The sequence below is a fragment of the Corapipo altera genome, unplaced genomic scaffold (assembly GCF_003945725.1).
Source record: "Corapipo altera isolate COAL_440 unplaced genomic scaffold, ASM394572v1 61286, whole genome shotgun sequence".
In the NCBI taxonomy this organism is placed as follows: Eukaryota; Metazoa; Chordata; class Aves; order Passeriformes; family Pipridae; genus Corapipo; species Corapipo altera.
In genome coordinates this window covers 6,692,450-6,705,994 of record NW_020884907.1, presented here as the reverse complement: position 1 = coordinate 6,705,994, position 13,545 = coordinate 6,692,450, and the positions used below count along the sequence as shown (strand labels likewise).

General features: G+C 42.0%; 1 protein-coding gene across 2 annotated transcripts in view; it reads left to right on the top strand.

Moving 5' to 3' along the window:
• SVEP1 (sushi, von Willebrand factor type A, EGF and pentraxin domain containing 1) overlaps nucleotides 1-10,405 on the top strand; it is a 122,597-nt gene extending 112,192 nt beyond the window's left edge. For both annotated transcript variants that reach the window (XM_027652578.1, XM_027652579.1), the window contains 4 exons: nucleotides 471-566; nucleotides 3,282-3,377; nucleotides 6,120-6,213; nucleotides 7,844-10,405. In XM_027652578.1, the coding sequence (XP_027508379.1) occupies nucleotides 471-566; nucleotides 3,282-3,377; nucleotides 6,120-6,213; nucleotides 7,844-7,874 (317 nt within the window). In that variant the 3' untranslated portion in view covers nucleotides 7,875-10,405. The remainder of the gene's footprint in view (nucleotides 1-470; nucleotides 567-3,281; nucleotides 3,378-6,119; nucleotides 6,214-7,843) is intronic.
• Nucleotides 10,406-13,545: the final 3,140 nt, after the last annotated feature.

The following is a 13,545-nucleotide window of genomic DNA, read 5'->3' as shown; positions in this document are numbered from 1 at the left end:
TTATCTGCATGTTTCATACCAAAGTCAGAAGAAAGCTTGATTCTATTCTAGAGTTAAATTAGAAGGCATGAGAGGAGGGGAGAGGAGGGTAGTAGTTTTTTATGAGATAGGGTATTTTTCTTGTTTTACAAAGGTTAGTGGGGAAAGCAGATAAAGCGTAGCATCAGCCTTGAAACATTGTCTAAGTAATTCACCCAGTTTTGCTAAAAACATCTACGTTTGCATTCTTGTCTTGGACAGCTTTTGATTGTCTTAGTGGTTCCCACACTCTGGCTTACAGTACCTAATCAGACACACAGAGGCAGAAGTACCCCTCGAAATCTAAATCAAATAATGCTTCTTTGGGAAATGCAAGTGCACTTGTTTGTTCTACTCTGAGCTTTACAACTGCAAAGATCTGTGCAAGATGCTGAATGACTAAGCTTCTAATTCACCATGTTGAGTTTGTGATGAAATTGTATTGTTTTCAGCTGTCTGCCGGTTCCCGTGTCAGAACGGTGGCGTCTGTGAGCGACCAAACGCCTGCTCGTGCCCAGATGGCTGGATGGGTCGTCTCTGTGAAGAGCGTACGTATATCATCCCTAAGTGCAATTTTAAGGATGTTGTAGGTAAGACAAGTGAATTCAGTGCAGTGAACCAGCTGGAAAAAATAAAGGCGTAAGAGCCAAAACCAGAAAAATCTTTACTATATTCTCCTTGACAAATGAAAGAAAGAGAAACTGGTGGCTTGCTTCTGTCCCCTGACATCTCCAAACCAAAATAAGCACTTTTTTAATTGATGTGATTTTGTTTGTGGGTACTCTTTCACTCTGGTTGAAGAACAGATTGCTTCAGTTTTCTAAAGTCTGTTTTTAGTAGCAATACATGATAGTCTTGGGGAACAGGGACAAGAATGAAAGAGATGTGAGTGTTCTACTGATGGCTGCATTAGTCTCTTGGCTTACTTTTCTGTCAGTCTGTGATTATGAATCTGATCATTAATGTTCAAACAATGCAACATGTCCCCTTTTCCACACTGTCCTTCCTGGTCTTTGTACCTGTACCCCACAAATTCTGGGCTGGCTTTTCATGTCATGGTTAGAGAAGTGGATCTGTTCTGGCTAAAAGAGTAAAATCTGACTTAGCTCTGTCAAAGCTTTCCTGGGTGACATTGGGAATACCAGTTTGAGCCATGTTTCCCGTTTTCTTCATGGTGGTCTTAGCACAAGGAATTTGAGAGGTTTAGCCCTTTCATGTTGGCATAGCTGCTGCATGAGAAGCCTTATTGCTGTACATATAGTAAGGTGTGGGTCTCTGTGGATAAAAAGGGGAAGTACCCTTACTGTGTGCAATATTTGGTATGACCCTGACATAAAGCTTTAGCATATCCAAGAACATTTGCAGCAGGGGTGGTGTCACTGTCCCTGACTCTGAGTATACATGGAGACCTACAAAAACATGTGCAGATTCTCATGTAGTTCTTGGAGAAGAATGTGGTTCAAGAATTTAAGATGTATCACATCTTAAAATGGTCCTCTGAATCTGCCTCTGAAGTTTTCCAGTCTTCCCTGTGGCAGTGTCAGTTCCACGTGGCACAAAATACAGGTATGATATGATACAGGTAGATACAGAATGAGGAGAAGATGTTCACCAAGTTTTGTCTTTCTACAGTTACAGAAACTCCAACTATGTGGTGCATTCACACAGCCTCTCTTTTTCTGTGCCTGTCTTGTCTGTCAGTATCACCATAGCCACACATGCAAGCTCAGCCCTGCATGTTTCAGTTTCAGCAGAAGAGGATTGAGGCTTGTGTCTGACAAAATTGTGTTTGGTATCCCACAACTGAGTTTATTAGCTTACCATCAGTAATGACACTTGAAGCATTCTCCAGGACTAGAGGGCAAATTTTTTTGTCCCAGTCATTTTGATCTGTTGTCCCAACTCAGACCCTGACAGCTGACTAACCAAGATCACACTTCATGCAGATACAGGCACTAGCTCTCTTCTATTTTTTACTTTGGCATGGGCAATTAAGAGAAGGGAAAATAATTCCTACAACTGGTTAGTGCCACCTCAATTTTACAGCATTGCTTGTCAAGCAAGGTGCACCAGTGAACAGATAAGATAGGTTTAGTCTTTGGTGTTGAGGACCTGTTCTGGAAGTCAAAGGGATTTTTGAGTGCTAGCATTGAGCACTGATCTCTCAGGATAAGGCCACAGTGAGTTCTGACAGAATTCAATCATCTTGTAGTTCACAGTAAATTTCACAGAAAACGAGATGAATTAATCTTCCTGAGAGAGTCCTGACCACTCTAAAAAAATATACAGAGCACTACTAGTTTAATAACTTATACAAATGTATCTCGGTGATACAGGTTAGTCCTGTGAGCTCCATGGGAGTTCGCTATTATTTTCTTGTCCAGGCTGACTGCATCTGCTCAGCTGGCCCTCTGCTGTGCAGCAGAAGAGGAAGAACTCTGCATCAGTGCTCTGCAGCTCCCACCCACCCTCCCAGTATAAAACTCTACTGAAAGTGCCACTCAAGGATCCAAATTTGAGACCCAGCTCAACTCTTGCTCTTAGTAGAGCATTTTCACACAAGTACTTCATTCAGTTAGGGTATTGGAGATGATAGTTTTGTGAAGGTACTTAAATCATAAGCATATGGAACAGTTTTGCAGATGGGCTCACACGAGCAGCATAGGTTGACTGGTGCTCAGTCCAGAGGCCATCAGCTGCTTGGTATATACTTTGTTTTTTCCCCAGAGTTTCCAGCTATAGCCTGTTTCATCCAAAATGCCTTATGTCAAAGCCATCTTTCCCTGGGGATCTTGTGGTGTCACCTGTCGCAGCACATTTTCACTGGCCCAGACCAAGTGCTTTTCTGTGGGCAAGGCATAGATTAACTTGTTTTGGATATTACATTGTGAGAGCCCAGAGAATCCATGCATGAACTGATTTTGCTAGCCACCATCACAGAAGTGGGCAATGTCTATGGATATTACAAGTGAGAAACAAGCAAACAGCCCTGGCTCATTTCCTGTGAACACAGAGCCTACAAGCATCTGAAAGACTCTAGCAATTTCCCCACTCTGTCCATTTCTTTGTCATTACTCTTTCTCATATCTGGTTGCCATGCCAGACATATTTATTTCTGCCTTGTGGGTAGATCATGCTCAACTCTACTGATACTGCATGCAAACACTTTGAGGGGTAGTACAGTCTCTAATTAAACATAAGTTGTTTTCTCAGGCACTTTGTTCCTTATTTTCATGAGAGATAATTCTGTCTCTTCTCCTTAGCAATATGCATTCTGCCATGTCTCAATGGAGGTCGCTGTGTGGCCCCTTACCAGTGTGACTGCCCCCTCGGATGGACTGGATCACGCTGCCATATGGGTAAAACTTTTCACCATGATTTTTTTTGCTTTTTATGACTCTACTAGCAATAATTAGCACAGTTCACTAAGGACTCATAGAACTCCCAAGCTTCTCACAGGAAAACCCAGGCCTGCAATAACATTCCTGGAGGATTTGCTGTCCCCAGCTGTAAACTACTTTCTAGGAAGTCCCTGATGATTCTTTAAAACGCCCAGAAAATCTTGCTTCCAGAAAGGACAGATAGCATTCACAAGCAGTGCAGACAGCAGAGGATTTCCAAGAAAAAGAATAAAACTAGACTGTCCATTCCAAGATATATTTGAATTTTATTATATCTTCAGCACATGCAGGTCACCATTAAACTCACAGACAAACTGCAGGTACTACAGAGGTTTTTCACCACATAGCTGTCTGGTTTGGTGGATTCCCACTTATTGCCTGAGTACTGATCCAGGGAATAGAGCAGAGTAAAGCAAAGATTTAAGGATGGTTGAGTTTAATGGGTACTTGGTATCTGGGTACCTTACTTTAGGTATCATCTAAGTTCTCTGAACAAATTTAACATGTGCTGCATTTTACTAAAGATCTTCCTTGCATGTAAACCAAGTCTGAAGGGCATGGAACACACTGAAATAGTGAGGGGTAGCGAGAGGAGTGATTCTAGGGTCCAGATTTGTGCCCTAGCAAGTCAGCTTGTGTGAGATGAGGCTGACTGCAATTATGATAATATTTGAACTCAAGTTTGGAATATGTGGTTCCATATCAAGACTGAACAAGTGTCAGTTTTTTAAACACTTGTGCCTGTGAAAACAGACATAAAATTCAGCAACTGAGTGATCACTGAAATGTCTTTCAATCATTATTAAATCTCAAACACCAGTAAATATTAGCTCTTCTCAAAAAAATTATTTTACATTTTCTTCACTGTATTTTTATTGTCCAGGTACACTTTAACTGATTTTTAGCAGAGACTTAACATGAAAGCCTAGTTTTGCTTTCCTGCAAGACTTTGAAGTGGCTGATAGGGTGAGCTGAAGGAGGAATCAATGCCTGTTAATGAATGTTTGTATTATTTGTTTAATGGGTAAGAATAGTGAGTCTGGTGGATAAGCTGTGTGATGCACTGCAAACACAATTATCCTTCAGCAAATTGAAGTTCCAAAGTGAACATTTTAACTCTGAACTACTGTCTTTTGAAGGGACTCTTTCCTAGTATATAATGCATCATTTCCTCTCATATTTCACAAGCTTTGCAGCTATAATAGGTGCTTAAGGAGGATAGATGGCTTCTTGGCTTTTGGGTCAGCAATTCAGATCTCTTCAGGCTTGACTTGTTTTTCAGTAGCTGAAGGAAAAATTGTAATGAACAACTGCATCTGCGTCAAAGCCCATTCATTAAAGCTCATAACCACTGCTTATGACATTTTTAAATCAATTCGTGGTTTAGCTACTGGTATTGACATTTTGCCATAACAGAGAAATATTTTGATTAACTGATGGTCTCACAGGAATAATTATGTGCATAAAGTGAGAGCTAAAGATGTTTCAATCATATGCTTCATTCCAGAATCAGAAATAATTTTCAACATGACATGCTTGGTGCACTTAACTGCATAGGCATGGTCTACCTCTATAACCTCCTACCACTGTTCTTGTTTGGCCCAGAGAAATTAGAGTATTGTATTTCTGTCTCCTTTTGCATTCCTGTGATTACTCATTTCCATTTCCTGTAATTCCGTATTAATCAGTGTTTTCTGATGCATATTCCTTGAAAAATATTACCCTGCATTTGTCCTCACTATCTTTAGGATTGTCCTCCACATATGCCATTATTGGCTTAAAATTCTTTCAGTTTTTCTGCAAGATAAATGTCTGCATTTGAAGGACCTCATTAAGTGAGTCTCCAAATCTGTTCTGTAAATTGTGTGCTTCTTTATCTTTCAGTCTCAAAATTGATAGGAAGACCTGAAGCTTTGACTTTTGTTTGGTTACTTGATATCCTTGGGTTTGACTGTCACACAAAAGCATGTGCAGACATTTCACTACTGGGTCAGCACGACCTGTAAGGCAGACTAGTGTTTGTTCTCTAATTCAAGTGCCTTGTAACACCTAATCTCACCCCTTCGAGCTATCCAGTGTCTTTCAGGAACTTACTGTCATTCTCTGCTTCCTTTTCTTGTCTCCATGCAGGTGCCATTTTGTGAAGTCTTACTCCTTGCGTGCTGTGATCTGCAAAAGACTTTCTGACCTTTAGCTTCTTCTGCTTATTCTATTTCTATACTTTTTTACCATGTCTAGTATCTGCTTGCCCTGGCTGCTGTTTAGCTGTCACATTCCTTTCAAAAAAAATTTTATTCCTAGAAATTCTCCTGTTCATCTTCAGACTCCTGTAGTCCCTCCTCCTGCTTCCACTTGCATTCTTTTTTTTTTTTTTTTGCTTTAATTTGCGGCAAAAATAACAGAATTTTTAAGCCAATGTAAAATTATACACTGTTTCATCCAAGTCATACACTCCAGCAGATAGCAAAAGTAGTGGAAGTTGTGAAATCACATTCAGCAGAGGTGTGCTTCTAAGGCTGCCCTTTCCAGAGCAAAACATCTTTCACAACAGACTGACAGCTGATGTTTAATGTTGCAGTTTTGAGAGCAGTCCATTCTTAACAGAATAATGTCAGGTGGATTTTCAGTGCCCTGTTCATTAATCAGCTTGTTGTGGGTGTGCTCATTAATGCAACTTTGTGTGTGTGTATTTGTATGCAGCTGTTTGCCAGTTGCCTTGCTTAAATGGTGGGAAGTGCATACGACCAAATCGGTGCTATTGTCCCCCATCGTGGACTGGACATGACTGCTCTAGGTAAGTGTTCCTGAGCACTGTCCCATAGGCAGGCTGAATCACACACTGAACTCTAGGTATGAAGAATGCGCTATTAATGTTGAGCATCTCTAGATCCAGTGAATCAGTGACCTTTAGATGGCTCATGATTTATGGGCAGTCTGGAAAGACCTTAGAAAGTACTCTGCAAAATAATTGCCAACCTTCTAGAAAGGTTTACTTGTAAGCAGACAGGCACACCTGCAATGTTGAGACTGATTTTTCATAGTGTAAATGTAAGTGGGTTTTTGAAATGTAATACAGAATGTTCTTCAGGAAATTTTGGTGGCCTACTGTTTACTAATGTTCATTCTGAACTGTATGTGCCTCAGCTGGGTACATGTTTAGGACTAGGGTCATGCAAACAGATGTTATAAATAGTAGGTCTTCTTATACCCAGTGTTGAGTGATGTAATCATCTGAAGAGTACAACACTGTGCCTCTGAGGCAAGTCCCAGTTCTAATCACCTGGCAGCGCTAAGGCCATGAAACACGTGCAAGCAAAAATGCTTATACTTCAACTCACACAGGCTGCTGCTGAACACACTGGTCATTATTCTGGAGAGCTAAATAAGAACCAGATGAATATTAATATTTTGCTCCAGGAGACAGACGAAGCCTGTGACATTGTAATTTTTTTCTAGTCTTCTTTCTGGACAGGTAGTGACAGATATTCCTCCCTATCTCTCTGATATGCAGTTTATCTTAAAGCTATAGAAAAGATACCTGCTTGAGAAACTGTATTGTCCAAAATGAATAGTTTTCATTTGTCAGCTGTGATTATATATGCCTTAGTGAAGCAACTTAAATGTATTGCCAACAAATAGTATCCAGCTTTAGACTGAAAGGTACACACCTGAAGTCTAATAGTATTTCCATTTAGGACATGAAGCAGAGAAGCCCATATCCAGTGGATATAACAGCCAAAAATAATGGATTTTATTTCTGAGGCAAAGCAAAGTTTCAGGCTATTACCAGATTGGACTCTTCTTGTTTTGTCATTTTGTTGGGGTTTTTTGTCCAAGTCCATAGCTCTGTGTAGTATTGTGAAGTCTGAGAGAAGAAGGGTCATTAATCCTGCAGGTTTGCTGTCTACTAGCTTGTCCCTTCAAGAGCTGTCTGAGAGGAAGTTTCCCAAACAGAGCTAGGTGAGTGAAGGGAATTAGGACAGAAACAAGCACTGAGATCTGTTTCATAATTTGTTAAATTTTGGCCTCATCTGCTTGTGGCTCTTCATGGGGTGTGATACCATTCTGAGGACTCAAAAACCATACAGGCAGAACAGGAGTAAATGCCATGAGAGCAAAGATTTGCTGTTGCAAGTTAACAAGGTATGATTTGTAAGAGAAAGCTAAAAGGGCTAAAAGCTTTTGTTAGCATCCAGGACAAGATTAGCTCTAAACCCCCCTGTGATGAGCCGTGACTTAAATTAAATGTCAGATATCTCTGTTTCCCATGCTCAGTCTTTTCCCCTATCAATATGCCGTCTTAGGTTGTGACACTCTAATCCCTAATATAAGTTAAGACACCATCCTCTTGTGCCTCACTGATCATGTCGTTTGGTCTGTTCAGTACAGCACTGATTTTATTTTGTTTGGGTTTTTTGATGCAGGAAACGGAAGGCTGGATTCTATCCCTTTTAACATCAGAGCAGCAGTTCTACATTCAGATATCTTTCTTCAGGCTAGGCACCATTGGAATCTAATGCATTGTAAATCAAGTCCATTGCTTCCCTTCCCCACCCCCAGCTCCCTTGTTTTGTATTTTATTTTGTGATAACGTTTTTACAATACCTTTGAATTTTTAAAGAACTCCTCTGTATTTTTCATTTACAAAAGTATTATCAAATATATGCTGCTACACAGACATCATACACACATACACATACAAATGTAAAGATTCCTACAGTCCACTGAAGGGTTGTGTAAAGTAAAGTCCCTCCCATTTCTTACATACAGTGAGCTAATTAAACTGTCTTATACTGCCAACTATGATTAAACAGAATGTGGCAATTCTGTTTACCAGCTGCCAAAGCATGCTACTGTCCAGCAACTCAACAGTAGTGTCACACAGGGCTAACTGAGCCACCAAACTGTGCATTGGGCCTATTTCTGAAGTTAAGTTGATATAAATTATAACTACATGTGATAAAGTCTATATTGTAACCACAGCTTCTGGTGAGCGTAAGAAGAAGATTCTGTAAAGTATTTTGTGTGACATCAACTTAGTTGGAGAGTTATTTAATGGGAGGCATCGGCATGAATTTTACCTGAGATATCTTGGTAAAATGTAAAACAGACAAGAGAATATCATGTCATTCAGTGAAAGATGGACCAAGTCTAGCCAACAAGAGCCTTTGAAGCTTTTTGGCCTACAGGCAGTTCAGGTGTAGCTCTAAAGCTGGAAAATCTAGGATCCAGCAGTGGGAAGCAGGTGGACAACTGAAACTTGCACTTTCCATTTGCCATGGGATTCACCACTGGCTTGTAACCACCATCCCTTTCCTGTGTAAATGAAGTACATATCTAGGAGCTATCTGCCAGGTGAATGATTTAATACCTGGGGTTTGGGTCCCAAAGCTTGACTGTCCTTAAGATGGAGGGATAAGGCACCAGTTGCATTTACAGGTGAAACTTCACTATTTCCTTGCCAAAAGGCTGTATTTTTGTTATGCAGAACCCTCGGAAAACTGGAAAAGGCCTCTCTTGAGTACACACATGGGCGGAAATGCTCAGCTGGCTGAGAAATACTGAGAGCACACGTGCTGTCAGATTTCTTATTCTTAGACTGTTGATCCCATTGCATCTGAAGATAGCACACACCTGAATACCATCATTAAGTCATGCTTTGTTTAACTGAGATGCTAAGATTTACCTATGATTAAGTAGGGTGGTGGAATTACAAGGCAGAAATCGCATACATTTTTCAAAGTCACATGTTTGATAATTGCTGTCAGTTAGCAAAAAGTCTGATCTATGAAAGAAGTCGTTAAGAGTCAGAACCTGAGAGTCATTCATCAGAAGCTCCATTTTTCCCAGTAATAATAGAAAAGTGTAACTTAAAGTCAGCACTGGGAAAGAAAAAGGAGAAATAAATTTCACCTTCTGTAGCATTCCTGCTTAGTTACCACCCCCCCCCGAATAAGAGTGTGCACAACTGCCCCACCCCTCCCCCCTTTATAGATGTACCTTCCTTTTATGCATGAACTTGTATACAAGAAAGTGATACTACACCAAAATGAGCTCAGAGTAACAGGGCTCTAGTAAATACTGACACATAACTGATGGCTGTTAGCCCAACACCAGAAATGGGGAAGAAACAAACAAGTGAATTTGTGAGCCAGTAAGAGCTTTCAGCCAATTAAAAGAAAAACAGATAGGAAAGAATAGGAGTCATTAGGGGATCAGATTAATGTGAATGTAGATTCCTTCTCAGTGGGAGCTGCAACCAGCTGAAGAGTTGTGGTCTTAGCTCCCACAACCTTCTTTTTCTAATGGACTCTGCTAGCACGTAGCAAAAATCTTCTGTCTCCCAGCTCCACAGCCACCGATGTTTACAGCTTCAACTGAAGTTAGTGTTCAGTAAGTAATGTCCACATTTCAACCCATGATCACCACCATTTGTAGGCACTTTGTTCCTTAAACTCCTTGCTGCCTTAACAGCAAATGAAGGGAAGCTGCAGTGAGCCACACAGGACTTCTCAAGGGAAAGAGTGTACAAGTGAGAAAAGCAGATCTTTATTTATATGTCATTCTCATGGTTTTGTCCCTTTTCCAGTGTGTTTCTCTGGTATGTCCCCTGACTCTGCCCTGGTCATCTCCAGAGCAGAACAGCAGTGGTGAGGAGAGAGCTTGGAGGTGGCAGGACATTGTTGGAGAGTTAGGGCTGCAGGATGGCTTTTAGCACCCCAGCTTCACAATAGTGACTAGTACATGGAGTCCCGAGATCAACCCAGTCAACAAGTTTCATAAGGAGATGTGGTGTTAGGACAGAGTAGCTGATACTAGAGGCTATTATATTAGTGTTATTGATGATGTTTTGATACTTGCTGGAATACTTTCCCCTCCCTACCCAGTACTGTATTGTCATTTATGTCACTGCTTGTTGTGTGTTTTAAACGACTTCCATGTGATGCACTTTACACTGTAAATAAAGTTGCACCCTGTTTAGTACCCATATGGAGACAACATTGCATTCTTTTCTTAATGCCTCACAACAACAATATTAACCTACTCTTTAGGACCTTCTGGCAAAGCCCAGGTATCAGGGAAATGGAACTCCACTCAAGGGAAAAGACAAAATAATTGTTGGCAATCTTAAAAGGATGTGCTGGATTAGTCCACATTTGATCTTCAGATAAAAATGCACTTGGCAGCTAATTTCTCAAATCCTATCTGCTGCTAGGGCATATTTTAAAACCTGTAAGGGCCAAATTTACCACTTGCATAAAGAGATGGATTAATAAGCTCACGGCTTACACCTGATGGAGATATGGCTTGTTTTGTACTGCACCAGTACTGGAATTTTTAAAGCTATGGGGGCACCATATTCATGGAGAGATGAGGTAAATTTGTACTGTAGCAGAAACAAAACTTTGTAACTCCCACACCACTCCTCCAAACAAGGACTGCATATGATATAACAGTCAAAAGATTTAGGGTGTGGAGTTTTTGGAGGTAATATCGTAAGCCTTTCGATGTTTTGATACACAGGCATCAGTGGAGACTTGGAAGCGCAGAAGGCGGACAGTGTTTCAAAGCCAGCAGCCCAAAACATGGTATGAGGTTACAGACAGTGCTGTTAAAGAAGCCCTGAAACTTGATGTGTATCTTATAGAAAAGATAGAAATTTACATCTCAAATTTGCAGTACTTTAAATACTGGTGATAATCCTGAGTGGGAACAGCTGGGCTGCCTTTGCACATGGACTCATATCTTGTGCATGCTGTAGAAATACAGAGCGCTGCCTTATTTAAAAGGAAGTGTGGTAAGAACAACCTCTTTCCCTGGCCCTGTTCTCTTTGTTATGAAAATTCAGCAAGCTGAAATGCTGAAGGGAGTCTACTGACACCTATGTCTCTCTGCTTGGAAATACATTGGGAAAGGTTTAAGTGTTGGCTCTGATCTCACAGTGGAGCACTGAACAGGGTTAATGTGTGCCAGCGATTGTTACTGTGAGGAGTTACCTTTTTACCTTAGCAGATTGAGCAGTGATCTCTTTTGCACCTCAGCACAGGACAGTTCATGGATCTCTGAATTGTTTTAGAGCAGTTTGGATCCTCACTGCAGAAAGGATCCCTGGTGCTTTTACTGCACTGCAGATTCTTTTCTGGGAGAGCATACCCTGACCACACATTTCCTGCAGCAAGAGATGGGCATTGCAGTACCCAGAGGCAGGCCAGGTAGAATATGCAGTACCATTATTGATCTATTTCTCCAAGGTTATTTCCATTCATGCGCGTGATGCAGAGCACTTCTTCACGTATCCGTCCCATTTATGGCAAGCTCCTCTCCCAGGAGCCGGGCTGCACTTCCATTAGCCTTGCTTTGTAGGCAGACATGTCACCAGTACCTACCAATATCAGTCTGCATGCTTGCCACCTCCCCCTGCTGAACCTGAAGCACTAAAAAAGCTGATACTCTTCACAAGGTGATTGAGGTGGTTCTTCAGTGCAGGCTGGTCCATCCTGCCAGATGTCACTCATGTAGGTGGACAGTGTGACCACTTTGTGCTACAAGAAGCACCATGCATGGTCTAATGAAACAAACACTTGAGTTTCTCCCAGTGGAGAGGCTGTGTCACAACAAGAAAGTCACTTCAAGTCTTCCCATTTTATGGGTGAAATGAGCCCCTCCTTCTCCACTAAGGTGCTGCAGATTTTAAAAAAGACAGATGAGATTTAAGCATGATTATCATCTTTACTTATGGTAGGTGTTCTGCAGATGTCATTTGCACACCTCATCCCTAGCTCAGTGGACCACCACTCACCCTAATCTTTCCAGTTTAGTGTCTTTGCTGAATGTAAATCTTCCTCTTTCAAATTTTCACTTGCAACCAACATCTGCTGAACAGATTCTCCTGAAAACTCAAGTTCTCTCTTTATCTCCTGAAACTTTGAAGCTATGACAATGTCATTCAGCCCAGACCAGCACCAGTTCTGTTTGCACCCAGAGCTTACGTGCATGGCAAAGGCCAGAAAAGGAGGCTGCTGTGCAGGGACAGGTTGTCACTGTGATGCTCCTGTCCTGCACTGCCTAGCAGACCAGGAACATGGTAAGGACTGACCCTGCATCTCCACTCAGCACTCTTCTCTCCTTGATGACGATTTACTGTGCTTTTCCCAGCAGCCTCAGGAAATCAGTCTGTCCTTATGCAACCAGGTGGTAAAGAACAATCACAGCAGTCTGCCACTCCCTGCTCATCTATGCTCTGCAAACAAACCCAGGGCTTTCCCAGTTGGCTCTTAGTCGTGCCTTCACCTCCTTTCCCCTCCTAACTGCTTCCACAGCACAGTCCGTTTATTTTGCTTTGTGTTCAATATCCTGGCTATAGTGCTTCCTTCACAGTTGGGAGTGGCATGATTTCTTGCAGCTTACTCAAAATTGACGAGGATTCATTGGATATGAAACCAGCAGCCTCACTGGCTGGGAGGGAGGCACAATGGGAGGGGTGATGAAGCTGTCCAAGTGATGGTGCAGGCAGGCTGGCAGGCTCTCCATCACACAGCAACAGCCCTGAGGAGCTGAGCTCTCCTCCAGCTGTTGCTGCCTTGCCTTGCCTTGCCTTGCCTTGCTTTCCTCTTGCACTCCCTGGGCATCCTTTTCATTTTACAGATACAGGCTATGTTTGCAGCTGTAGGGGGGAGTGTTTGCATTTTCCAGGCAGACACCAAAAGTATGGATCTGAGGCACATCCAGATGGGCTTGCAGTAGCTGGGGAGAAGATGCTGCTCCCTTCTCCCCCTGCTTTGCAGCAGACTGGGTTCATCCAGTGGGCACCTGCCCCATTGCTGTGGCTCACAACTGATTTGTGCAGCATTGTCCATGGGGCTGCAGCTTGATAGACAATGTCATGAGCAGTGTCCTGGGATAGTACACAAGACACAGGAGTGTCCCATCCCTCGTGGCAGGGACAGGCGGTGGAGGCACTGAAGCCAGGAGACAAGTGACCATGCAGCACGCAGGAATCCAGCAGCGAAGAAGAGAGTTTATTCAAATTTCCTGCAGCTTATAAAGACTGCTGGACCAAAGTGGATTGGCCATTTGGCTAGCCAGTGCAAGGAGACAGTATAATAACTATGGCAACACAGAAACC